This window comes from Phacochoerus africanus, chromosome 16 (genome assembly GCF_016906955.1).
Source record: "Phacochoerus africanus isolate WHEZ1 chromosome 16, ROS_Pafr_v1, whole genome shotgun sequence".
NCBI lineage: Eukaryota > Metazoa > Chordata > Mammalia > Artiodactyla > Suidae > Phacochoerus > Phacochoerus africanus.
Genome location: NC_062559.1, coordinates 55,701,497 through 55,728,924, shown reverse-complemented (window position 1 = coordinate 55,728,924; position 27,428 = coordinate 55,701,497). Strand labels below are relative to the sequence as shown.

Sequence of the window (27,428 nt, the reverse complement as noted above, 5' to 3'; positions counted from 1 at the left end):
GAGACTTGATTCCATTGTCAGTGGGGAGTCTCTGAAGGATGCTGGTGCCACTTGCCCACCCCCTCCCCCACCCCACCACTGGCAGCAAGCTGTGCTTTAGGCAGAGGAACATGACAACAGTAAGACAGGTGCTCGCCCCACATCCAGGAACCACACACAGGATGTCCTCCTGCACGGACAGTGGAAACTTTGAGGGGTTCCTTTAAATTATTTAGGAATAGGAGGTGCTGATGTCCTGGCTTCTCAGCCTTCCTTGGACCCACCAGCAGAGGCTTTGGTCTGTAAATCGCTCGACCTTCCCTGCAGATGGCGCCAAGGCCCTGGAACTGAAGCTCCTACCAGATCCCAGCAACTGCCTCCTAAATCGGAATTGCCTAAATGCAGCCGCTCTGCCTTTGTTTGACAGAGGAATTGGTCCCCAGGCAACCTGATGGGTGGTGAGAGGCACCCCAGACTAAGAAGAGTCTCCTTTTCTGCTTGCAACCACCTGAAAGTCAACAGATACGTGATAGAGTGGCAGACGGACAGACAGACACCAATGCCAGGTCCCACTCCAGACTGAATCTGTGTAAGTGGCCCCGACCACCAAGCCAGAAACATTTACCTTTAAAGTGGAGAAGATGGACGTTCCCACTGTGGCACAGCGGGTTAAGGATCCAGTGATGTCTCTGCGGGGTGCGGGCTGGATCCCCAGCCCAGTGCAGTGGGTATTGCCACTGTGGGGGCATAGGCTGCAGTTATGGCTTGGATTTGACCCCTGGTCCGAGAACTTCCATAGGCCACAAGTGTGGCCTAAATAAATAAATAGGAATTCCTGTTGTGGCACAGTAGAAACAAATCTGACTAGGAACCATGAGGTTGCGGGTTCGATCCCTGGCCTCACTCAGTGGGTTAAGGATCCGGCATTGCCGTGAGCTGTGGTGTAGGTCGCAGACACTGCTCGGATCCCGTGTTGCTGTGGCTGTGGTGTAGGCCAGCGGCTACAGCTCCGATTAGACCCCTAGCCTGGGAACCTCCATGTGCCGCAGGTGCAGCTCCAGAAGACAGGAAAAAAAAAAAAAAAAGAGCAGGAAAGCAGGGACTCCCCCCGCCCCCCCAAAAACACAAGTGAGACAAACATAGGCAGAAAATAAGATGGTATATTCACATCTAAATATATCAGCAATTATAGTACACAGAGCTGCATTAAGGGCACTGAGTAAAGAACAAACTTTGTCAAGCTGGACTAAAAAATAAAACCCCAAAGCAGGCTATTTTACAGAAGCCGCATCCAAATCACAAGGTCACTGGAAGGTCAAGAGCAGGTCTGCTCCACCTGTGCATCCAGCTCCCTCAGGAGAGAGCAGCGACATCGTGGCCCCCACACCCCTCCACCTCAGATCCCCTTCTACCAGACCCCTTGGGGTGCCCAGAGACTTTGGGGTGCCCCAATGACTGACAGGCTGAGTTGCCAATGTGGGACCTTCCCGCTTTCCTTACAGTGGCCCCAGGCTGGCAGGTGGCAGGTAGGACACGGAGGACGCTGATGTGCATGAGCTCCGCGGGGACAGTGAGGACCCTGACAGGAGTGAGCCCCGCAGGAAGGCAGGCTTTCTGCCCTCACCTCAGCCCCGGGAATTCCTGAGTACAAAAATGTCCCTTTTCTCCCACCAAAGGGGCATTTCCTCATGAAGTAGGTGGAGATGGACACGGTACCAAACTCTGACACCGCACGCGGATGTTTCACCAAGTCAGTGATTCTAGGAGGCTTTTCCATGAATCATTTAAAGGCGTCTGGACTGTGTGGCAGTGGCCCTGGGGGATGGGCGGGGCTGCAGAGAGTGGAGCGTCTCACTATTCCTTTTACTGATTTGCCACATTCCTAAAGACGCCAACGTCCTGCAGGGTCGGTTGGACCAGGAGCCCCTGGCCTGGCTGTGGCAAGGCGGACAGGCTGTGCTGGGGGGGAGGGGGCAGAGTAGCCGGGCACCCAGGCTCTGCCCCAGGGGGCGGGGGCCTGTGCCCACGAGCAGTCCCCCGCCCTGAGCCCGTCTGTTCCTTCACCTCTGCCGCACAGCACTGGTGTGAAGGCTGATATTTGCCCCACAGCCCACAAAACCAAACCTTCCAATGCCAGAGAGAGGTGGAAGGTGGTGTACCCTGCTCACCCCTGCTGAGAGGGCGAGATGGGGGGCGGGCAGGCCAGTGGGGAAGGGCTGAGCACGGCCAGTGGGCACCCGCACCCTTTCCCACACATCCCACCCTCTGTGCTGGCTCTGAAAGATGCCCCGCGTGGCTCCCTCTGCCTGGAAAGGCGCTGGGCCGGCCTTCCTGGGTGGAAAACCTGGAACTTTCCTGTTCCCATTCTCTACTGAGAATGGCTGACTGTGAACTGTATTTTAAACATCCTACTTCAGTAGTCTTACAAACGTCAGCTTCCAAAATAGTTATCTTGGGATTTACTCCATTCATTCCAACAGCCCCTCTTAATGTCTGTCTGTCTGTCTGCCTGGCCCAGGGCCCCCACCATCGGCATCATTGGCCTGCTCCTTCCACAGGGGCAGCGAGGAGCAGGGCCCAAGCCCCATGCGTGTCCCTAAAGCCCCGATGTCAGGGACACGCAGCAGCCACAAGGTCCCCCTTGTGTGGCTGTCATGGCTATAGTCCCTCTGGGTGCCGAGTTGCTCAGCGCCGCACCCAGGTGCCCTGACAGCACAGCCTTCCTAGGCAACACGTGTGCACAGTTTCCGAACATTCAAGGCAAAGGCCTTGGGTGGGAAAAGACTGGGAGCAGATCCGACCCTGGAGGGGGAACTGGGGAGGCTGGCAGGCAGGCTGTTCCTGCTGCACTGCCTGGTAGGGCCTGGGGCAGGCCAGTCTGGCCACCAGGAAGGCAAGCCTGGTGGCCTTGGTCATGCTTTCTTCTCCAACGAGGGACCCAAGATTAGCTCAGCCCCTTCCGGTGTTAGGAGGTAAAGCTGCACCATCACCTCCCCAGATTCAAACATCTAGAGTCCTGACCCCAGAACCAGAATGTGGTCTTGCTCGGTGGCAAGGTCTTTACAGAAGGGATCATGTCACGGTGGGGACATGCGGATGGAGTCCTTAGGGGAAAGGGAAGTCTGGAGACATGAGCACGGGGAGAGCCTGTTCCCTGTGAACAGGAGGACAAGCCACGGACAGAGGCCTGGAGCAGCCTCGGAAGGAACCAACTCTGCCGAGCCTCTGACCTTGGACTTCTGGCCTCCAGAACCATGAGACTGTTTAAGACTCCCGGCCTGCGGTGCTGTTACTGCGACCCCAGGAAGCCAACACAGGTGCTGCCGGCCTTCGGGAGATTGCTGAACTTTCCCGAGGGTGCAGGAGGGCAGGCAGCTGGTCCCTCAGCCACACCCCTTTCAGTAGGAGCCTGGGGGCCTTTCCCGTAGCAACCAACTCCTTTAAGCATCTGCCCTGCAGGTAAATCCAGCTTAGACCAGGGGGCAGAGGTCTTCCCCACACTTTACCAGAAAGAAGGGAGCCACGCCCCTCTCGGCACCTCCTGGGAAGAGGTTCTCTCACAGCCCCTTTGCTGGGAGTGCCTGAGCACTCGGAGCCTGTGCACCCCCTGCCAGCTTCGGCTGATCTGGGGGATGGGAAATGACATTTCAATGAACCTGAGTGGAGAGGGCCAGAGGCGTGGCTGAGGAAGCGGCATCCTGGAGTCCAGGCAGTCAGGTCAAGGGCGGACTCCTGGCCCCTTCACGGCCCAGACCCAGGGAAGGTTCTGCTGGAGGGGGGCGAGGGGAGAGGCTGGCCCCCAGGAGAAGCAGCATCCTGGGCAGGCCTGGGCCCCCAGCTCGGGTCCCTGTGTTCCCCACCCCACAGTTCCCCCTCAAGGGCTCTCTGGAGCTCTGCCAACAGGCTGCTTGGATCCTTCGGCCAGTTTAAGGGTCTGGCTGGTGCAGCTACTGTGGCCAGGGGCTCCCCATCTGCACTGGCCCCAGGCGGGGCCACCTGGGAGGGTAAGGCAGTGGGCAGTGAAGGGGGAAGGGGACTCTGGCGGCCCCCAGTGTGTCCGAGGGGTTGACACACAGTCAGCATAGCGCGCCTGCTGCATGCTGAGGAGAGGGGCTGCTGGGCAGGGCTAGAGCTGGGCCCAGAAGGTTCTGCAGCCTGACCCCGCAGGATCTTTGGTCTCGGCCTGGTGGGTCCCTTGTGCCTCCAGTAGGGCCGGGGTCTGTGAGCAGGGCCACTGGCCCAGCGGGGGCCCCGGGGGAGGCCCTTTGGCCCGAGGCCCCTCGGGCGCCGCCCCAGCTGATGCACCTGGGTCCTCACGGTGACCACTTCCTGAGACAGGCCCGCTAGGGCCACGGCGAGCCGATCCAGCTTCTCCGAGAGGGCGGCACCCAGGCTGCGAAGTTCCTGCTGCAGGGAACTCCCACAGGAGCACGGCGGCCGCGGAGCGGCGAGCGGCAAAGCCGGAGGGACAGTGGCTGTGGGGGACGGCTCGGGCTGACTCTGGGGAAGGGGCCTCCTGTGGGTTCCTGCTGAAACCAGAGTGGGAGGTGGGTGAGAGTCCTAGAGCTGTCAGGACCTTCTCTCCCCGCAGGGTCCCCACCTAAGGCCTGGCTTCAGATGGACAGAAGCGACTCAGGCTGGGGACCATCAGGGCTGAGCTCCGAATTCACGGGCAGATCCATCACAGACCGGGTCTCCATGGTAACCAAGCCTGCTTAGGACAGTGGCCTTCCCACCTTCTAAGAAAAGGCCTGGCGGGTTCTATGTGCCACCTCTGGGCCCTACTGATGTGCCCAGGAAGTCAGCAGCAGGGCCTGGAGAAACTGCAGACGCTGTGAGTCCAAGGCCGTGGGCAGCATCTGCAGAGGACCCGAGAGGGGCCTGGGCGTTCCCAGTGGGGTGACCAGGGGACTGCAGCAGCACCCAGAGCTCTTGGTTGTGAGCAAACCACAGGGTCCCCATCAGCTCCTGACCTTCACCCTCCATATTTAGATGTTACAGTCACAGGACTTTAAGTCTTAAGTTACTTAAAAAAAAAAAAAATCATCTGCTCCTGTACCCCAGGTTCCCCTGGAACCGGCCTCCACCCAAGGCAAGCCTCACAAGGAAGCCTTGTTAGCACCTGGCCTGCAGGACAGCCCTGCTCTCGCCACGTCTGAGTCCCCAGCCCGGCTCTAGCCTGCACTTCCCAGGACCCCCACGGTCAGAGAGAAAGTGAAGACTGGGGCCCAGGGACCCAAACGCCTCCCAGCCAAGCTCCTCAAGAAGGAGCTTGGCTGCTGTGGTCCTGGGTGTCCTTCTCCTGAGGTGGGGCAGTGGGTCTAGCAGCCTCTGGACGGCCCATCGCTCCTAATAAAGCAGCTGTACCTCCAGGGGAGCCAGGACCAAGACACAAGGGAGCCCCCACTGCAGGCTTTGGGTGTGAAGATCTGGGTACACGTCCCAGAGTGGCCCTGGAGAGAGCCCTGCCCTCCTGTGTGTCTCGGATGCGGTTTAGGGCTGTCCTCGGGTCCAGGGGATGCAGAACCACAGCTCTGGGGACACACGTGGCCAGGCTACTCATTACCGAGCGACCGCAAACTTGGATTCCGGATATATCTATTCTGGGAAAAGTCTCAGTTTCTGTTTTGCCTCTAAAGAGTGTCTGTGTGCTTTTATGAAAAAGCCTGCTATCTCTGTAGGAAAACACTGAAAAGAAAGAAGCAACCTGAAGTGAGTTGGAGTTGAGAGACTCCTACCTATGACCCCAAAGAGCCTGAAAGGGTGTTAAGAAGAAGTGTCCCCAAGCTGAGACTGGGGAGTCCGGCCGGCTGGCCCTGCCAGGAGCTGAGCAGCAGAAGTACAGTGGGTGGGAACAGGGGTGCCCGTGCAGACACTGAGCCCCAGCGGCCCCCGGGCCTGCAGGGCTCCCAAGGATCTGAGAGGGTGGGGAGCCACCAGTTCACCTGTAACACCTGGTCTTCTGTCTCCAGGCCCCATGCCCTTGGACTCTTCGCTAGGCTTCGGCTTCCAGGCCAGGGGCCCACAGGCTGACCCCGGAGGCTGGCAGGACCCCAGCCCCGGCCTTTTCTCCAGCTGAGAAGCAGGGCAGGGATCCACAGCAGCCCCTGCAGAAGGAGCAGAGAGTGTCTGGGGTGTGGACACACATCGCTTTGCCAGAGCCGTTCTCACGGCAGGCATTTCGACACGGCCAAAAAGTAAAAATCAAAATGCAAACTTTCAGAGTTCCCGCTGTGGCGCGATGGGACTGGCATCGGCATCTTGGGAGCACTGGGACACAGGTTCAATCCTGGCCCTGGCACAGCGAGTTAAGGATTCAGCATTGATGCAGCTGCGGCTTAGGGCACAACTTTGGCTCGGGTCTGATCCTTGGCCGGGGAGCTTCATGTGCTGCCCAGGGCCAAAAAAACAAAAAAAAAAATCAAAACCAACTAATTAATTAATTTAAAAAAATCAAACTTTCAACTTTTGAATACTTTTCAATGAGACGCAAGAGGGATCTACCCGGGTTGTCAGGGAGCCCGTCTCTGGCCGAACAGCCGGCCAGGGCACACGTAGTGAGCGGGAACTGGCTTATTTCCGGGTCCTCTGCAGCTCCGGCCTGATGCCTCGGCTCTAGTGGGAGGTGGAGGCTGCAGAGAGCAGGTGAAGGGGCCACAGCCCGCAGGCGCCACCTCAGTGAGGCTCCTCCAGGGACATGCTAGGGGCCCCCTGGGCAGTAAGGAACACCGGTACGGCCCGGGCCGGCACAGAGGTCAAGGACTAGTGGAGTCACCAGCCTGAGGGCGGGGAGCCCCCTTCTCCAACCCTATACCCCAGCCACCCCTACCTCTGCTGATGTCGCCCAGGGCACCAGGCTGGCCGGGGGTCTCCGAGCACACGTCTCTCCAGGGCAACTGGGATCCACCTCCCGCCTTTTCTTCTGCTTTTCCTGCTGGGAGCAAACACAGGGTCAGGTCTGGACTGCGAGCCAGGCAGCCGTTCCTGGCGTTCTTGGCAGGACAACCTCTAAGGCCTCCCAGGCGGAGGAACCTCACTTTTGACACTTTTCGTCTATTACCCCCCAATTTTAAATGGGAATCATTATCATCCATATGAACAGACATGAAGTGTGAGTGCCTGCCACGAGGCTCGGCTGTCGAGGCATCTACTTCAAAGACGTCCATCTGGGACAAACATACTGCCGGCTGGATGACGCAGCTACTGGCAATACAATCGGGTCAGGAACCAGGCGGCCCCCCCCAAATCTGGGTGACCTAGACTACTGACCACTTTTTCTTTTTCTCATTTTATAGCTGCACCCATGGTGTGGCATATGGAAGCTTCCGGGCCAGGGACTGAATCCGAGTCACGGCTGTGAGGATCCTTTAACCCACTGCCCCGGGGCCAGGGATTGAACCTGCACCCCCAGTGCAACCCTAGCTGCTGCATTTGGACGCTTAACCCACTGCACCACGGCAGGAACTCCCAGACTACTGACCACTTGAGTGACTCTCCCTTCCTGGGCCCGCGTTCCACGCCCACGCTTTAAGCAAAGCAGTGAAGAGCGAACTGTTAAACCCTAAACACCCTACCATCGGCCTAATAAAGACCGAGCCAGGACCTTGCACTCTCTCCCCACCCCTCACCGAGTACCGTGCCCTCCAGGACCTGTGAGTGATAAGCCCTGTGCCTCCAAGTCCCCGGTGGTTTCTGCCCTGGCACATCCCGTCACAGTAAGACTGCCAGGGCCGGCCCAGCCAGAACGATGGCCCAGGGCGGGGGGTGGAGGGAGCCTGTGGGACCGACTCTGCCCACGAATGAGGATGCTCCAGGCGTTCCTGGCTAAGAGCCTTAGCATCCAGAGGCTGGACCAACGCAACGGTACATTTACCGAAGTGTGTGTCACATGCACATGTTGTGTCTATAACACACACACATGAAGATCACTGCCAGGCTGTCCAAATAAACACACTCAGGTAACACTCCTGGGGTCTCATGTGTCTCAACAGCTTCAGGTCCTCTCCTGGCCGCTCATCCTATGGGGAACTCGAGTACGACAAAAGCAGAGAGCTTTCTGGCAAGAGTCAGGCCAAGTGACCAGTGGGCTCTGAGGACTCAGTCTCTGGACGTGTGGCCCTTCCAGGGGACGCGCCCCCTTCTCAGGAGACCCTGGGCTCACCTGCACTGAGGCCGTGGCGGTCCCTGGGCTTGCCTCCCCTCGGGCCGTCACCAGGGCGGCTGGCAGTGCGCAGACCCCCAGGGGGTGGGGATGGAAGGCCCAGGCCCTTGTGGCTGGGAAGGCGGTCCCTGTCTGTGACAAACAGGGCTAGGGTCAGGGGGTGCCAGCCCCCCAGGGCACTGCTCCAGCCTTCCTCTCCCTAAGGAGCTCACCCTGCAGGAGGGGCTGCCAGAGCTCGGGCTCCAGCCTCGAGTCTTCTCCTTCTGAGCTGCTGACACTGGAGCAGGAGCTGGAGCCAGGGCTGGGGCCAACCAGGCAGGCGAAGCCCAAGGGCCCCCCAGGCAGGATCCCCTTCAGAGAGTTCTCCAGGCAGTGCAGTGGGGAGGGCTTGTTGGGTGGCCCTGGGCAAACAACAGCAGAAGAGCCCTCTGTCCATCGGCCCTACGGCAGAGCCAGTCCCCTTTCCGCCCAGCAGACCGCTCCTCGCAAGTTCTGGTGGACCCTGAACAGCTTCCGCACTGGCCCTCGGAGGTGGAGAGAAGCAAAGCCAGAGCCTGGCCTGGCCCGCCGCCCCCCCGGGAACCTTCCAGAAGTCTCAAGACCCTGGAAATCACTGGCAGTCCAGTTCCCGCCAGGCCCTGGGTCGCCTACCTGCACTCACTTGGGACCAGGAGCCCAAGGGGTGTCCAGAGTAGGTTACCAAAGGCAGCTCTTGCCCGTGGCAATATTAGAAATACTGTATTTATTCAAGTAAGTCAGACCCTATGGCCCGCTTCAGCCAGCCTAAGAGGGATTCTGCTGGAAGTTCAACCAAGCGGCAGCTGCGGCAGCGGAAGACCCCCCTCCACCCAGAGGCAACTGGTACAAAGGAAATAAGCATCCTGCCTGCAGAGAGACCTGACCGCTGGATAAAGGCAGCGCTCTCCCCGCTTCTCTCCAGCACTTCTTTTTTTCCAAGTTGCAAGTTCAGTTTTATCGGGAGGTCTTACTGAGGACTAAGCCCAGGGGGACAGCTCTGAAGAGGTAAAGAAGGAGCCAAGAGAAACGGGAATTTTTGCTGAAATAAACAGGCAGTGGAACATCAACAGATCACTGCTAACCACAAAAGCAGACACCTCAAGGTAACGATTTTGGGGGGCAGGGGGCGCCGCAGCAGATGGAATTCCCCGGCCAGGAATCAGACCTAAGCCACAGCTTCAGCAATGACAGCTCCTGAAGCCACTGTGTGGGGCTGGGACTGAACCTGCATCCCAGGGCTCCCAAGGTGCCACTGACCCCATTGCGCCACAGTGGGAACTCCTCAAATGAATGATTTCGATGCTTTTCTGTGCATGTGAAGATGTTAGAGTCTGGGCTCACCGAACTTCTTCCTTAGACATGCATCTTACCTACCTAGGGCCAGTACCCAGAGCACAAAATGTTCCTATTTTTCTCCACCCTGAACTCTCCAGCACTTTGGGTGGCTTTGTCTCCAGCACACCTGGCAGTGCCAGCAGCACACGTGCTCCAGCCGGCAGCCCGGGATGGTGTGAGGTAGGGAGGGAACAGAGGCCCAGAAGGGGAAATCGATTCTTTCTTCAAAGATCTTATCTGGAGGGAAACTGGCCAGTAGGTTCGGGGCAGACCCCAGCTCACCGTCTTGAAGCCACCTCCACCGTCCTGGCCTGGTGGTCCCGGGGTCCTTGAGGCCTTGCTGGTAGCAGGCAGGGACGGTGCCAGAGGTGGGCACCTGCGGGCTAGCCAGCCGGAGGCTCCTGGTAGGCACGTCCCCCACGCGCTGCCCGTGATGGGCTGGTTCACAGGCCTCGCCCCTCGGTCCTGTTTTAATGAGAAACCGAGAGGCCGGTCAGCCCCAGGGCCCTGTGTTGGCACTGAGACCAGGAAGTCACTGGACAGAGAACAGCTCTGCTGCTAGATGCTCGGGCGCACGAGCTCCTAGTGTGGGACACACACCAGCCCCGCGGTTCCCAGGAGCCACCCTGATCCTCTGGGACCTCTGTATTCCCGGACCAGTTACTGGACTCCTGGGGACCCAGAGCCCAGGGGCTGTGGCAGACACCAAGGCACGTGGGGCCAACATGCCCAGGACACGGACATGCCGCTGCCAAGGGCCCTGCTTGGGGTGTCCCGTCCCACCTCCCCTTCACACGTGGGTGCTGGCAAGCCTCTACCCCCACCGTTTCCACGGCGTCGTTGCATCTCAGGCTGGGATGTGGGCCTGCCAGTGACTGGGGAGGCAGCTCCCAGGACAGCCCCAGACACTGGGCAGTGCTTTACCTTCCGTGTCTGCCGTCCAGTTCCTGGGCTCCCCTCTCCGTGGCCCCCTGTCCCCTGCTGGGGACCAGGACCAGGCCGGCTGCAGCCTGGGCGTGGGTATCTCTCTGAGACAGTTCTCTAGGCCCTGGAGCGGGGAGCTCCCCACGGGGCTTCCTGTGAAAACCCAACATTTACGGTCTTGACCGGTCAGAGCTCTGTCCCATGAACCCCAGGAGCCTGGCCTGTGCCCCGTGTCCAGTGCAGCTGGGGCTGCTGGGGTGGGGGGCGGGCCCAGACCACAGGCCCCGTCATGCCAGCTCAGGGAACCCAGATGGAGACCTGGCCCCAAACTGTGTCAGTCCTGCCTCTGGTCAGCACTGGGAGAGGTCTCCCCATCAGCTGTCTACAGAGAAACTGGTCAGCGGGCTGTGAGGAGGCAGACAGGCCCTGAGGCTCGAATGCCAGGCTGCTTTCGGGACCCGAAAAAGAAAATGCTAATGATGATGCAGGTCTAGAAGGGCACCACTGGTGCATTTCAGCTCGGGAAAAAACAAAGGGCATAAGTTGTATCTCTGTGGAAGCAACAGAAACTAGATGGAACGAAATTCGAGAAAAGGAAAGGCCCTTCTTAGGTGAGCTGACAGCCCAGCCATGCCCTTTTCTGAAGGTGTCTGCTGATGCTCAACCAGGCAGAGGACAAGATAAGAGAAGCTGCCAGAGCTTCAAGTTCGTGGGGCTAGACCTGTAGTGTCACAAAAGGAACCCTGCACATGGCTTTCCCCACGGATACTGCTGAGTTCTGGGGCAACAGAGGGAGCTGGGCTGGAAGCTTCTACAAGGCAGAGGGAAATCGCCTGCTGTACAGGTGACTCAGACGATCAGGTCCATGGAGAGAGGACACACATGACGAGTGTGTGTCCCAACCATGGAGCTGCTGCTGCGCTGCTGTGGTAAGGGGGCGGGGGGCGGCACAGCACTGGAAGCCAAGACCAAGCGGAGGGAGACCTCAGGAGGAGTGTGAAGACAGAGCGGGGAGAAGCTGGGCACAGGGAGCTCGGCCACACACGGCATTCCTGCAAGTGCAGGCACCCGCAGTAGGGGGGCTTGGGGAGGCAGGGGTGCTGGAGGGCGGGCGGGAGGCAGACCAGCTTTCCAACCAAGACGAAATGATCATGTTACCTATTAAACACTAAAAATGGAAAAGAAAAGCCAGCTGCATGTTGGGAGGGAAAAGCCCTCACCCCCAAGGGGCTGCACCATCGCAGGTGCAGGAACCCAGGCTCACGGACACCAGAGGCCCCTGTCCTGCCCAGTGGCCCGGGCTGGCCCAGCAAAGTGCCTTTCCTCTGACAGCAGCAAGGCCAGGACACAGAGGTGAACCCAGGGACTGGGGTATCCTCGGATGAGGCAGAGGAAAGCACCAGGATTGTTGAGAGGGACCCTGGGGAACCCTGCAAGGCCCCAAGGAGGTGGCAGATCACAGAGAAGCCTCCACGTGGAGGGACCAAGCAAGCCCTTAAAGGTGGTTTTACACAAACGTCATGGGGTTTTTTCATGGAAGCCAGTCTGATGTTACTGTGACTTCTGTACGGCTGGGAGAAGGAAGAATCCGATGCTAGAGGAGATTTTTTATGTTCTAACAGATCTTAGGTGTTGTCCTGCCTCTTCTGAGCCAAGTCACTACTACAGACCCCTGCCGCAAATGGGCCTTTGCCTGCTCTGCCAGGCCACGCCCGTCCTGCTGCCAGCACTGGGCCCGCGGCCTGACTTGGCTGGTGGGACAGGAGCGGCCCCCCAACCTCTCCCAGGATCCGCCCTCGGCCTCAGGCTGCTCGGCTCACCTTTTCCGGGCCGGTGCCCCTGGCTGCCCACCGGGCTCTGGAAGTCCAGGTCCTCGTCAGCGCTGCTGGATGAGGAGAGGCTGGAGGGGGGCCCTTGCGAGCCCTGGGTGGGGGCAGGGCCGTCTCCCCTGCAGCGCTGCAGGCCCAGTGCCAGTGGCCCCACGATCCCCTCTGCGGGAAGCAGCACGGTGGGCATTACGGGAAAAAGCACAGGAGAGGAGGTCCCCTGGGCCGTGAACGGTGCCCAGACCTGCCCCAACCCCTCTCCCCGGGGACCTCCTTTAGGGTAGGTTAGTGAGCCCACAGCGCAGCACGTTAACCCACATCGACCCAGCCGCGGGTCTCAGGGGCACAGAGGGTAAGTGAGAGCGTTCAGAGGAGGCGGTGGGCAGAGGGCTTAACTGGCCCCCCCCAGGCAGGGGCAGGCCTGAGAGGGGGCTGGGGGAGGGGGGCCTGTGGCATCCCCCGTTCTGTGCCCAGGGGCAAACGCCACCCCCAGGCCGCGCGGTCTACCTTTGCTGTGTGATCCCAGGGGTGGCGGCTGGGGCCTCTGAGACCCGGGGTCTCCTGGCTGGTAGCTCCGGGACCAAGAGGTGGCCAGCGGCTGGGGAGGTAACGACCCACTCAGGGGAATGCCCTTCAGACAGGCCTCCAGGGCTGCCAGGGGTGAGCTCGAGGCACTGCCGGCTGGGACGGGGGAGATGGCCCTGTCACCACCTCGGCACGTCCCCCCGGCCCAGCCCCGGCCGGCTGCCCGGCCTGCCTTCCTCAGGAGTGGCAAGTCCTACGCCAGGCGTGTGGGCCTGCTGGGCAGGACAGCCTTCGGTGGGGGCTCTGGTCTGCTCTCTGCTTCCGGGTCTGGGGGAGGCACTAGCTGTCCCCAGGCCAGGGGCAGGGTGGGAGATCCGCATGCGGCAGCCAGTTTCCTGACAGTCAGGGATTCTCCGTAAGACGAAGGTCCTCGCGACAGAAGGCTGTCCCGGCAAGGGCCTGGGTTAAGGAGGGTGGGGGCTAAGGGGTGACAGTCTGGGTTCCCCTCCCCAGAGTGCTGGCAGAACCTTGGGGTCCTGAGAGGCCCACCCGGGACGACCTGAGCAGACGACTCCAGGTCTCACCTTGAGCTGCAGGGCCCCAGCCCGGCACTTGGACACGGGCAGTGCCTCTGTTGTCCCCAGGACTGCAGGAAGCAGGTGGGCTGTGGGTCTGCTTGCTGAGCTGACAGGACACAGGCGCAGGGGGGCTCTGGGCCCAGCCTTCCTCCGTCTTCACCGCAGACAGCGCACTGCCAGCTCCCGGCCCAGGCCCAGGAGGAGGGGTCTGTAGGGGTCGGGGCCCTGTGGGAAGCCCCCCATGAGGCCTGTATTTTTTATTTTCTTCTTAAGGCTGCAGGCCATATGGAGGTTCCCAGCCTAGGGGTGGAATCAGAGCTGCATCCGCTGGCCTACACCACAGCCACAGCAACGGGGGAGCTGAGCCGAGTCTGCGACCTACACCACAGCTCACAGCATCGCCAGATCCCTAACCCACCGAATGAGCCCAAGGATCGAACCCATGTTCTCGTGGATACTAGCGGGGTTCTTTTTTTTTTTTTTTGTCTTTTTGCCATTTCTTGGGCCGCTCTCACAGCATATGGAGGTTCCCAGGCTAGGGGTCGAATCGGAGCTGTAGCCACCGCCTACACCAGAGCCACAGCAATGCGGGATCCGAGCCGCGCCTGCGACCTACACCACAGCTCACGGCAACGCCGGATCCTGAACCCACTGAGCAAGGGCAAGGATCGAACCCACAACCTCATGGTTCCCAGTCGGATTCATTAACCACTGAGCCACGACGGGAACTCCACTAGTGGGGTTCTTAACCTGCTGAGCCACAACAGGAACTCCCCCTCATGAGGCCTCTATAGGATTAGGATGGGGCTCCAAGGCCCCTGGCCTCCACGGCAGTCTCAGCTCCAACGTGGCCGCTGCCTGATCACCAGGAGGTGAACCAAATCACCCTCCCCCATTTCTACTGAGGGATGCCAGCCAGCAGCACCAAGTCAGGTTCCTTGCTCCAAGGCCAGCAGGCCTGTCTCTTAAGGTTCTGGGACACTACCAACCACCAGTGAGCTCACATGGATGTGACAAGAGCCCCCATGTCAAAGTGGTCCCCAAATGTCCACTGCAGGAGTGATGTCTTATTTTCTGCCTTTCTCCCTCCCAACCCTCCCCCTTCCCTCGGGAACCCTGAGCTCCAACTCAAAGAGCCAACCTGGAGCGTGACCATGCGGAGATGCCTCCTACATGCCCAGCTCCTCCTACAGTGACCGTCCCAACGTCTGGCTACTCCGGCCAACACAGGGACGTGTGGGCCTGAGTGTCTCCCTGGGGAGGGTCACCTCCAGCGCTGTCTGGAACAGGGGGAGAAGGATGCCCAGCCAGCAGCCCTTACCTCCAGAGCTCCTTCTCCAGGCCCCTGGGTCCTCTGGCGGCCGGGGGTCCCCCACTCCCGAGGGGCTGGGACGCCTGCCCCGGGCCTCTGGGATCTCCTTCAGACAGCCAAGCAGACCCTGGAGGGGGCAATGCCCTGAGGCTGCCTCTGTCTTCACTGCAGGACAAGGAACACACAGTTACCCGGGTGGCTTGTAACTCACTCAGCTGTGCACAGGTTACTGTCTTCTCAGGGCGTGATTTCAAAAAGCCTGTCTACACAGCCTCCAAAGCGGACGGACGATAGGAAGACGGCAAAGTGCGTCCTGCAGGCAGAGCACGTGGTATTCCTGAGTACCAACAGAGGAAGCGGGTAGACTAGGTCCCTACGGGTAGATGGCTCTCTGGGCCCGAAGAGAACTTAATTCGAGGAGGACCAAGCTTTCTACACCCCCGCCCCCCGCCCCGCATCATTAGTGGACCTGAGCCTCACAGCACCCCTCCAAGGCAGGGACAATTACCCCCTTTGACAGACGGGAGATGAGGCTCAAAGGCTTCACAGCCTTTCACAGTCGCCCAGGGCCGGCGTTCCTGCCTCCACTGTGTCGCCACGATCCCCAAGTCCCCCGCCAGCACCCCACTTCGCGGCACTCAGCAGCTCCTTCTCAGACGTCCCACGTCAGGACGAGCAAAGAACCCAGAGGATCCGGGGCAAAGTCCAGGCCTGAGTTTTCTTCTACTTGCTGACCAGCGCTGCTCCCCTAAGACAGCCTCCTGGCTCCAGAAATACCACACGGATGGTCCTGGAGCAGCCAAGCAGGCCACGGTCCTCGGGGAAGGCATTATATTTACAGAGAACTGTCTACAGAATCGCAGCCTGAGCTTTCACGGGCGCAGAGACCTTGGCCTGGGGAGACAGGCCACATGGAACTCACCTGCCCAGGGCGGGTTCCTGCACCCTGGCTCTGCTCTCAGCTGCAACACACCCAGGCTGGGGACTGGGGGCGGCAAGCTCAGGGGTGCCTCGGGGTGCTGGGGGACAGGCTCGAGGATTTCCTTCAGGCAGTTGATGAGGCCTTGCAAAGGGCTGTTCCCAGGAGAGGCCCCTGTGGCTCCTGCAAGGCCAGCCCAGTCAGTGGAGCCTCGACGGTGGCAGCTGAGGGACCCATAGGGCACAATTTCCCACCCATGAGAACAGTCCTCAGAGGGCTGGCAGGAGGCCCGGGTGGGAGAGCCCTCGCCTGCCCCGCGGGCCCTCCCTCCTGACTCCCAAGGCCCTTTCTCCAGCCAGGGCTACAGGTCTGGGGGCTATAGGCTCCTCACCTGGGGCTCCTGGGCCTTCCTCCTCCACGGGCCTCGGCGTGTCAGCAGTTCCTGTTGCAGGAGAGACAGGAAGGCTATCCTGACTCTGAGAAATCGCCCCAATCTGGTCTCCATCAGGACAGGCCTCTGTGGCCTCTAAATCCCCCAAGGGCAGCCGGGTCCTAGGAACTTGGATTTGTGGCAGAGCTAGCTTGTTCCCGCCTCCTTCTGGGGAAGTTGCCTTCTGGTGAGAAGGTGACACCAAGGTTGAGGAAGAGGAAGCAGAGCCCCGCCCCCAACCCCGGCCTGCGACTGGGGCTCAGCAAGGGATGCCCACAGCTTCAAGGCACGGGCCCCAGGCTTGTACTTGCTTCTCAAGGCTGGGCACGTGTGGGGCCCCAGAGCAAAGGTGCCTGACCTGAAACCACAGGCTAAATGGGGTCTGTTTTTCAGGAGTGCCATATTCATGCCATATTAATTTTAAACGTTTTCGTTAAAAACAGCTCTTTAGACAAATGTAAAATTTGCAACAATTTTTAAAATAAAATGAGACAGAGAAATTGCACTGGCCACCCGTGTCCTCTCCTGCTCTTACGGCGGCCCTGGGGAGAAGTCAGGTCCAGTGGCACAGGCACGCTGCACACAGCGCTTGGCGTGGGGCCAAGCATCCTGCTTGCTCGCTGGTCCCCAGACAGAGGCTGGGCACGGGGCCTGTGCCCTGGGGAGCCTGACCCCAGTTCACAAGGCAGGAAACGAAGTCCTGGAGAAAAAGAAGAGGGTGCAAGGCCCCTTGCTGGGTCCCACTCACTGATGGGGAGGGGGCTCCCCTGCCCCCCGGCTCCGGGCGGGTCAGAGCTGCCGTTTGGGGAGGGAGCCACGCTGGGCTGGCCCACAGGTGTGTCCGGAAGGTGGGTGAGCAGGCCTTGAAGGGGGCATGCGTCCTCTGTCCCGGCTGCTGTCAGGGAGGAGGGAGAGGACACTGGAACTAGACTGTAAGCCCAGAAGGAGGTAGCATGTCCCCAGCGTTGTCCCATCCTGGCCCCTCCCTGCTGTATCCCCCTAACAACCAGGACCTCAGCAACCTCTGCCTTGTCATCCCTGGGCTCTGGGGCAGATTCCCAGCAGTGAGTGGTCGTGTTCTGAAGAGACCCCGGCCACCCTCCCATCAACTGAGCAGACTTGAGGAACCCTCGGGACTGGGACTGGTGGGCACAGACCCCCAAGGAGGTGAGTGTGGCAGGCAAACAGGGCCCGGGGAGGAAGGGGAGTCTGATGAGGCAGGAAGGGCGAAGGCTGGGGGGCCCGGCCAGGGGCCACTCGGATAAGGCTCTGCTTCCTCTTCCTCATCTACAGGACAGGGATGGCCTTGCCTGCCACATGGGCACAAGGCGATGGGGCCATGAGGGCAGGAAGCAGCCAGGTAGGACCACCGCAAGGAAGTCAGAAGCCGCTGTCTCCCCAGGACCCACGCACTCTCAGAGGCCAGCATGCCGCCTGGGCCTCTGTGTAATGGGGTGACTCCACCAGGGCCCAGCAGGTGCATGGCACATCTCTTGTGGAGGCAGAGGGGCCGCCCGCTGTGCACTCACCCCCGGGGCCGGCGCCCTCCCCATCCAGGCCGGCACCCCTGTTCTCCGGGCTGGCTTCCCGGAACAGGAAGTCCGGGATCTCCTTCACCAGCTGCACCAGGGCGGTCAGGTGCAGGCTGTGCTGAGGGGCTCCTCCTGCGGAAAGGCCACAGGGAACCCCGCCCGCATCAGCACAGCACCCACGCTTCTGCCGTCTTCACGCTGAACTCATGTCATTCTCCTGCCGCTGGAGGGGCCGCAAAGGAGAGGCCAGTGTCCACAGGTAAGGAGGACCTGGGCTCAGAGCAGACGACCCGCCCGTGGGAAGAGCCAGGACCAGGATGCTGGGGGCTGTGCGTAACTGAGTTCTGTGCTCTGTCACGTGTTTCCCTTTACTCCCCTAGGGAAGTGCTAGGGAGGGCTCCCCAACCCACCAGCACCCGGGCCCTCTGCCTTTCCTGGCACCCCACAGACCACATCCAACATCCGAGGTCTCTGGACCCCCAGGGGCTCCAGGCTGGCTCTGCCGGGGTAGTGGCAGGAGGGGGCCCAAAGAGAGGATGCTCGCCAAGGGTGACCCCAAGTTTCGTCTGAGCACTTCGTGCAACAGGCAACAGTGTACCGGGCTCCTGGCCCAGAGGGGTGAGGGTGAGAGGTCAGGGAGGGGTCAGTGTGGGAAGCCTGGTGAGGTGGGGAGGGCTGAGGTCACAGCGTCCCCTCAGGAGTGGAGGGGCTGACAACCACACCATGGGAGGGACAAGAGTGAGTCCAACCAGGCTCAGGCTACCCGGGGAACCAGGACCCCCAAAGGGGTCCAGTCCTCATCTGCCAAAGGTTACTCACCCAGGGGGCCTGTTCCCCTAGGAGGCTCCTGGCCATCCCCAGCCCCTCTGGCTCCTCCAGGCTCCATGGGAGTCAGGAAGGCAGAGAGTGGAAGCAGCTCCGCTGTCCCTGGGGAAGAAAAGAGACAGTCCCAGGAGGGGGCGCTGGCCTCCGCCCCCACACACCGTCACTTGAGCGGCCCAGCCACCTCCACATCCCCACACCTGTGTACATGGGTCCCTGTGACACCCAAACCCCAGGGACTGCTGGAACCTCGGAGCCCAGTGCTGCTCTGCAGATGTTCAGCGCCCCCCAGCATCACCCCCAGAACCCTACTTTAGTCCACAGACAGGACGGCACGCTGACCAGCCAGGCGGCCCCTAGCTCAGTGCCAGGCTCTCAGGTGCCACCACCAGCAGTGCTCACTGTGTAGATGAAGACCCAGGCCCCGGGTGGTGCCGGACCGCGTGCCTTCCCCATCCTTACCCAGGGAGACCAGCGCCTCGTAGTTCTCCTGCATCACGTCCAGGTAGAGGGCCCGCTGCCCCTCCCCGAGCAGCCGCCACTCGTCCTCGGAGAACCGCACGGCCAGGTCCCGGAAGGCAATGGACACCTGTGGGCACGACCTCAGGGGAGTTGGCTGGTTCCCTCCCGGTGAGGCTGGCCTAGCTGTCCCCAGCTTGGGGACCCAGCCTGTGTGTCCAGGTGGACACCAGGGAGGGGGGAGTGGTGAGAGCACGGAGTGGGTGCTCGGCACGTGGGTACCGGCCAAGGGGCAATGGGCATCTGCTCAAGAGAAAGTGATGGGGTCAACTGTGTCCCCCAAAAGACGCAGCAAAGTCTTCTCCCCAGTACCTGTGACTGTGGCCTTATTGGGAAACAGGGTCCTGTAGATGTAATTAGTTAAGATGAGGTCATGATGGATGAGGTTTGCCCTGAACCCAGCACCGCTGCAGTTCTTAGAACAAGAGGAGCAGAGGCAGACCCCCAGGGACGCCAAGGCCACGTGACAATGGAGGCAGGGACGGCAGTGATGCGGCCACAAGCCCAGGAACCTCCCGGGGCCGCCACGAGCTGGGAGAGGTGAGGCAGGACCCCCTCTGCGACCCCGCAGAGGGGACGTGGCCCCACCGACGTCTCAGTTTTGGACGTCTCCCCTCCCGTCTATGAGGGAATAAATGTACTGTTTAAGTCCCTCGGGTTTGTGGTCCTTTTTACGGCAACCCTGAGAAGCTAATACAGACAGTCTCGTGCCCTGTGGCCTGGGCCCAGGAAAAGGTCACCCCCAGGACGGGAACTGCCGGCACCCCCAAGTTCACCGTGTTACAGACTCACTGAGCAACAGGCAAACTTCACTTTGAATGAGCAAGGACTTGGGATACGAACACCACAGCATTTGAAAAGTTTACAAGCAAAGTGGAGACATATGACAAAGAACAAACAGCCCATATTTTCAGCGGGGATGATCCAACAGCCAAGAATCAAGTGTGGCTCCTCCCAGCCCCGCCCCAAGGAAGAGTGAGAAGGAAAACTCCATGAAGGCCTCAAGTCTGCAGCGGCAGAGCCTGCCCACCAGCCCCGCCGGCCACACCCGCCTCCCATGACAGACAGAAGAGCCGCAGACTCCCCGCTTCCTCCACGGACTCTCGGGCTCAGCCAGCTGGGCTCTGGTTGCAGCTACTCTCCTAGACCAGGGTCTGTGCCCGCCCTCGCTTTCCGGTCTCCCTAGACCTCCAAGGCCCTGGCCCGCCGTGGGGACCTCCACTGCGGGGACCCCAGCCCACGTGGCACCTCTCCACGGGGACCCTGCAGCACGCAGGCACTAAACTGCCGGAGATGACACCGCCAAAGCCCACGGAGGCCGCAGTCCCATCCCTCCCAGATGACCAAGCTCCCCCGCCCTGACCTAGCCTCACTCCTCTGGCCTGGGAGCCCATGACTCTGAGGTCTGTTTCAGGGTGCAGAGAGGACCCAGGCTCACCCCTGGAGAACACCAGCTCCTACCTTACAGCTTTGCAAGATAAGAGACATTTCATGCTAATTTTTTAAAAACAGGAGTTCCCGGAGTTCCCATTGTGGTGCAACGGAAACGAATCTGACTAGTAACCCTGAGGATGCAGGTTCGATCCCTGGCCTTGCTCAGTGGGTTAAGGATCTGGCGTTGCCGTGAGCTGTGGTGTAGGTCGCAGACACAGCTTGAATCTTGCATTGCTATGGCTCTGGCGTAGGCTGGAGGCTGTAGCTCTGATTTGACCCCTAGCTTGGGACTCTCTATAGGCCGCGGGTACGGCCCTAAAAAGAAAAAAAAAAAGCCAAAAATCCCAGCAGTTCCCTGGTGGCCTAGTGGTTAAAGATTTGGTGTTGTCACTGCTGTGGCTTGGGTTGCTGCTGTGGCACCGGCTTGATCCCTGGCCCAGGACTTTCCACATGCCATGGATACAGCCAAAAAAGAGAAGGTTACAGAGTCAGAAATGCTGGGGACCCCTTATCAACAGTCCCATCCTCTCACTGCCATACCCAAGGAAAAGTGGGAGGGGGCAGGAGAAGGTCGGGAAGTTACAACTGCTTCACTGATGTATTAAACTCCCACCATGACCAATACACTAGAGCAAAGTAAGTGTCCCCCAAACCAAGCCCTGGGGGAAGATCAGCCACCTGGAGGGGCCAAGCGATGGGGGGAGTTTGGAATGCCCAGGACCTGGACTGGGGACCTGTCTGGGAAGCTAGAGGGCAGGCTGAGGGGCTGGTGTGGTTCCTGCAGCCTGGAGGGTCTAGAGAAGGGCGCTGGAAGCGAAGAATTTGGGTGTCCCCAGCCTTGCCCAGGTGACACAAGTGTCTGTCCTGCACTGCAGGGCTCTTCCTAATGGCAGTGGATGCTTCAGGCCATCCTGGCTCCAAGCCGCTGGCTCTTGCAGCAAACCTCTGTGCTTGCCTCCAAGAACACTAGCTGGCCAGTTCAGATTCCATGGCAGGTGGTCAAAGACTTAACCAGCCACCATACAGTTCCAGTTTGACCGACAGCTCTATTTTTTCACTGTAAATTAAGGAAGTGGCATATTCTGATTTATCTGTCCTTTGTGAGCCGGGTTAGTGTATGTCGATTCTTCCAAGAACTATAAGCTAGGGGTGCATCTGACTGACATCCAACTCTGCACCTGCAGAACAACAGTTCCACGCGTGCCCCTTTACAGGAGGCTGGTAAGCAGAGACAAGTCGGATGGCCTTGGAGGCTCATGGCTTCTCCATCTCTGGCAGCTCCACACAGAGCTGGCTCAGCAGGTCTGAGTTTGCTCAAGGGAAGATCATGCTGGTACCATCTACTGAGCTTTGGGGGGGGGCGGGGTCCAGTTTTCTAACAAGGCCCCTCCTTAGGGAACACGAGCCTCCCTGTGAAGTGATGTCAGCCTGAACCCCTCCCTCCCTAGCTGGTGATGAGAGCTGGGGGTGGTGGCTGAGTCTGCTTCCCCAGCACGCCGCGTTCTGTACGTGGACCAGGTGCCGAGACCCCGGCCAGCCTCCCAGTTCCATGGCGCTCCCGCTCCCTCTCTGACTTGACCCTCTCACGCATGCTAAGTGGGGTGTCGCACACGGGCAGCTTTCAAGGGGCCTAAACATCAGCAGAGGAGTGATGGCGCCACACTCCCAAGCACCTCGGATCTCTCATTTGATTGACAGAACGGCCCCACACAGGCAGCTGCTTCGCCCCGTGAGTAGGGTGAACGTCCCAAAGCAAGAAGCTGCACGAGCTGGCAGACAGCCAGGGGCCACGGCGAGGACCTGGGCCTTTGCACTGAGATCTCAGTGCCCCTTCCGACATGCCTGATTGTGACCATAACAAATCATGAGAGTGGTAAACCTTAACAAACCCAGCATCAAAGCTCCTCTTTTTAGAAAATTATTACTACCCAATAAAGTTCACTGTGTGGCACAGCGGAAATGAATCCGACTAGTATCCATGAGGATGTGGGTTCAATCCCTGGCCTTGTTCAGTGGGTTAAGGATTCCGCATTGCTGTGGCTGTGGCATAGGCCGGCAGCTGCAGCTCAGATTTGACCCCCCAGCCTGGGAACTTACACGTGCTGCCAGTGCGACCCTAAAAAGCAAAAAAAAAAAAAAGTTCGTAGGGATAGATCATGAGAGTATCGGTAACAGACATTCTCATTCCTAGTAACCTGTTAACAAAAGCTGAACATTTAATATGATTTTTTTTCTCTTTCTTTTTTGGCCACACTCACAGCATAAGAAAGTTCCTGAGCCAGGGATTGAATCCGAGTGGCAACACCAGATCTAACAAGTTTTTTAAGGTGTGGGGGGGGAGGGGAAGGGTCTTAAGTACAAATGTAAAAGGTCCTGTGGCCACCGCTAAATGGCAGAGTCCAAACGCACGGCCCTGCTGGAGCAGAGAGCGGGGCGAGGAAGCGCCCAGCAGAGCCGAGCACGGCTCCTCCGGCTGGAGAGCTAGTTCAAGTCTGCAGACAGCTTCTCTGTTTAGCGAACTAGGTGCAAAATGCTGTATGTTGTCTTCCCTCATCGGAAGCTACTTACAACCTAATGGCAGAAAAAAACAAAAGGGTTTTTAGGGTTTTTGACTTCACAGTTTCCTTTTAATTAGGACTGGTTTTCTCACCTCATCTTAGATCTACCAAATCACAACATGTTTCGTGCTTTTCAGAGCCCAGAAATCGACATTTTCAAGCTTCCCAGGTGACTCTGCCACACGCTAGGTTTAAGATCACAGGGCCAGGGCAGAGCTGCAGTCCAGTCGGGCTAGGACTGGGCAGTACCTGCCCGGCCTGCTGGAATTGAAAACCACAGGGGTGAACAGGACCCTCTCCTCCCCCCCAGGGGTGAGCTGGCCATCGCAGCATGTCTGTGAACTAGAAATCACCCACAACCGCTGGACACCGTTAGGGGCTGTGAACATTTAGCACCAACTTCTACTCAAAACAGGAGGGCTCTGCAGTTTCTACTTAATTACCTGTAGCAACGGGGCGCTCACTACACTATTGCTGGCCTCATCTAGGAGTTCAGAAGTTCTGGACACACAAACGGGCAGAGTATGGGGGTTTGGGTTTGACTTCAGGAGCCAGGCTGCTGGAATTCCAATTCCTGCTTTGCTTCCTATTAGCTATGGGCTCAGCAAACTCAACTGGGATTCAAGTTCCCACTGTGGTGCAGCAGTCGACTGCCATGGCTCAGGTCACTGCAGAGGTGCATTTTCTTTTCTTTTCTTTTCTTTTTTTTTTTTTTTTTTTTTTGCTTTTTAGAGCTGAACCCATGGCATATATAAGTTCCCAGGCTAGGGGTCAAATCCGAGCTACAGCTGCTGGCCTGCACCACAGCCACAGCAATGCCAGATCTGAGCCACATCTGTGACCTACACCACAGCTCACGGCAACGCAGGATCCTTAACCCACTGAGCAAGGCCAGGGATCAAACCCTCATCCTTATGGATTCTAGTTGGATTTGTTAGCCACTGAACCACAACGGGAACTCTGAGAGGCACATTTTCAATCCTGGCCTGGCACAATGGGTTAAAGGATCTGGCATTGACACTGCTGCAGTGTATGTCACAGCTGCGGCTTGGATTCAGTCCCAGGCTGGGGACCTTCCATGTGCCGCAGGTGTGACCATTAAAAAACAAAACAAAACAAACTGGGATCATAACACCCTCTCTCATAGGGACGTTGTGAAGACTAAAGGAATTAACACAGGAAAAGTGCCCAGAACAAATGCTGGGACGTGGTAAGTGCTAGGGTTCCTATTCTTGCAGCCAAATCTGTCTGCCTAACATCTCCCTGCGAGTCCGAGGCTGCCACCTCCAGCTACACAGTGGGGCTTGTACCCACACTACTCCTGACCCTGGGTGCCTCTTTATCTCCTGGCTAAATATACCAGCTCTTTTAGACATCCGGAAGAGATGGTTTCCAGGCCATTCACCCTGTCAGCCTCAAGATAAATTCTTCTATGACAAAGTTCTCGTAAAACGGGAACGGGAACTGACTGTGGCCGGGGCTGGGGTGGGGGTGGGGGGGGCTCTCCATCGCTACCCAGAAAAAGCAGACGAAGAGGAGTGAGTGTGTGTGCGTTCATGAATGCACATGCAAAGAAGGGAGTGAGCAAGATGTGCAAACACTCAGGCCATAGATTGGCCCTTAGGTCCTTCCTGGTGAAGACCAGCTCCCCCAGTGCTTCAGGCTCCCACTGGGGCTTCCAGATCAGACCCTGAACTCTGCTGCCACCACCTGTGGGCTGTGTTCCCGTAGGCTTAGGCACTTGAGAGTTGTGCTGGACAGAAAGACACAAGGCCCTCCCTGTCCCTCTCATCTGACAGACGGACCTCTCCCCCAGGCCCCTCCTGGGCCCCTTCTCCAGGAAGCTACACGTGTGAGTTACAACACCTCCTGGAACATCAGATCTGGAAGATCAGGGGTCCAAGCCCTCACTTTACAGAGGAGGAAACTGTGGCAGAAGGAGGCCAGTGGGCATATCTGAGCCAGGGTGTCCTTGGGCTCCCTAACTACATCTCACCACATCTGCGGAGGAGACAGCCCCTGCTTCCACAGCACCCAATCTGCCTGGCATTGCCCTTTCTCCCAGGAACTTGTGGGGCACCGATGATACCAAGGTCCTGGCACAGTGTTGCTCTGCCTGGCCACGGGCTGCCCCAGCCACTCTCCCAACACCCGCCTCTGCTCCGGTCCTCAAACCCTGGGGTCTACAGTTGCCTGAGTTTGGTCCAAGCTCAGGAGCCACCACTATTACCAAACTAGCTCCAGGGCCCAGAACCTGCAGCCAGTCCCCCCTGGTACCGCCATGTTTTCCCAGCACCCTGACAGCCCCGCACACAACTGGCCCGAACTGGTCCCGGGCTATGACAGATGGGTTCTCCCTTCGGCTCTCAGACCTACATATCTTACCTAATGGATAAAACCTGGGACTTTGTTTCCCCCCTCCCCCGATCCCAACCGGGGTCAAGGATCCCACCAAGAATAAAAGTAAACAGATACACTCATTCCTCCTAGGCCTTTGTGCCCACCGCTCCCAGAGAGAGGGTGATGCTTAATTCAAAGGAAAGTGTTTTCAAAGGTGGAGACAGGCTCCGAGTACATGTCCACGGCCGAGCGGGGAAAAGGGAGGGGGACGTCGGGGAACCTGGACTTCTCCCCACCAAATCCTGCGCACCAGCCTCCCGCCCCCAGCCAGGCACAGCCGGATCCCAAAGTTGCCGGGTCCCGGGCCCTCCCCCTCCCCCGCCTGCGAGGTCCGCACATCGCCACGCGCAGGAGACCCGCGGAGGCGCCCTTCGGTCCATCTGTCCTCCGCGGCTCGCGGCGGGATCCCGGTTCGCCTTACCTGGTGCGCCATCCCGGGCTCAGCCTCGGCTCCTGGCTTCCGGCGCGGCCCGGGTCACCGGCTCCCCGCCCGCAGGCTGCCCGGCGACCCTCAGCGGCGGCGGCGGCGACCTAGGTTAGCGCAGAAGGAAACCCAGCCAGGGGCAAGGACCGCGGAGCAGGGGCGGCGGTGGGCGTCTGGACCAGCTCAGCGGCTCGCATCCCAAGACAGGGAGTCCAGCCTCCGCGGCGCTTCGGGCACAGGCGCGAACTACACCTCCCGGAAGGCACCGCGGCGCTGGCCGGGTGAGGGGCGAGGTGAGGACGGGGCGGGTCCAGGGTGGCCTGGTGGACGCCCCTCCCCGCTGGCTCAGCCGGAAACCCCGCGGAGGGGCCAGGAGGGACTTGGCGCCACCAGGCGGCCGGCTTGCGGTGTGCTTGCACGCCTGAACCCACCCATCCACCCATCCATCCGTCCATCCATCCATCCATCCTTGCATCCAACATTTACTCAGCGCATCCTCTGTGCCAGGTGGGGATGCTCGTATTAAACTGCCAGAGGACGCATCCCCTAAACCAAGGAGACCAGGGCCCCCTGAGAAGCGTTGGGGGGATCCGGTCCCAAGAGGTGGGGAGGGGGCTCCCGCCAGGACCTCTCGGGAGGGGGTGGTGGGTGGGTCCGAGGGGCTGCCAGCCAGCGCATGCTCAGATCTGTCACCCCTTCCCGCGCTCACCAGAGCGCCTACCTGTGTGCCCATTCGCTGGTCTCTTTTGTTGCCTGTGGTAACCCCACAGTTCCTGGCACGTAGTAGACCCTCAAATAAGTGTGAAGAATGAATGAAGCGTGAGCCTACCATATTCTCCAGGTTAGAAAGGACGCAGCGGGGCTGGGGAGGAGTGGCGGCCTCCCCTCCTGGAGAGAGGACACCGGCTGAGCCCCGCGAGCCTCATTCCTGGTCTAGAGGACCCCTTGTTAGGACAGCTCGGAGAAGCTGGCCTCGTGGAACTAAACCTGCTCTTCGAGACGGAAGCTTGCAGGGGTCTAGCGAGGACGAGGCGCCCGCCACGCAGAGAGCGCTTCCCGGGCGAGCAGGCCCCTGCAGTTCTCTTCCTCTCCAATATTTGGGGAAAGGGAGTTTCACGCCCAGAAAACCCGGTGCTGGTCCCTGTAGCCACTCTAGCCTGCCGTGGGTCCCCGCTGGCCTTGTTGCTGGTCACCTCCCAGAACTTTGGGGTATAGTGTTGACAACATTGGCCCGGCTTCCAAGGAGAGGCCGCGGGAAGACCACTCTCTGTCACTGCCCAGCCCCACGCCTGGGCAAAGCCCCTCCTCCACACCCAAGCACCGGTGTCTGTGTAGCGCATCGTCCCGAGGATCTGAGCTGTCACCAGGTTTCACGTGCGGACAACGACAGTGTGAAGGTCAACATCTGATCTCAGGATTCCTAAAGGCCACAGCGCCGCTTGGTGAGTGCCTACCTCTGCTTTGAGCCTGTGTCCCATCTTCCTGATAAGGTCAGCTTTCTCCTTGTTGGTGTCCCTTCTCCCACCTCGTCCCCAAATGCCACCCGCAGTCTCAGAATCCCTAAACTCTAAAATCCCTTAGCTAAAAAAAAAAAAAAAAGTAATGCCTCTACCCTAGAAAGACACACCTTCCCTTTAGCACAGTACAGAGTCTTAGTACCTCATTGACTCAGTCCCCCTTCCTGGCCAGACCTGGGCCCCCTCGCAGACTGAGTCAGCAGTTGCTTAGAGCA

At 59.3% G+C, this 27,428-nt stretch overlaps 1 protein-coding gene across 6 annotated transcripts; it reads right to left on the bottom strand.

Annotated features, from left to right (window-relative positions):
* Positions 1–1,119: 1,119 nt before the first annotated feature.
* On the bottom strand, positions 1,120–25,961 carry KRBA1 (KRAB-A domain containing 1). Of its 6 annotated transcripts, none has more exons than XM_047763421.1 (18): positions 25,694–25,961; positions 18,824–18,950; positions 18,359–18,466; positions 17,537–17,671; positions 16,756–16,902; positions 15,969–16,019; positions 15,581–15,760; positions 14,668–14,823; positions 13,353–13,571; positions 12,751–12,924; positions 12,238–12,408; positions 10,418–10,570; positions 9,776–9,958; positions 8,353–8,541; positions 8,141–8,272; positions 6,809–6,913; positions 5,925–6,086; positions 1,120–4,508 (listed from the first exon to the last, which is right to left on the bottom strand). In XM_047763421.1, exons 1-18 carry the CDS (start codon positions 25,703–25,705, stop codon positions 3,721–3,723), a joined length of 3,192 nt encoding a protein of 1,063 aa, XP_047619377.1. In that variant the 5' UTR covers positions 25,706–25,961; the 3' UTR covers positions 1,120–3,720. The 6 variants fall into 6 exon arrangements, with proteins under 6 accessions (XP_047619377.1, XP_047619378.1, XP_047619379.1 ...); XM_047763422.1 differs by having other exon boundaries at positions 1,120–4,505; XM_047763423.1 differs by having other exon boundaries at positions 6,809–6,910.
* Between the last annotated feature and the right edge of the window lie 1,467 nt (positions 25,962–27,428).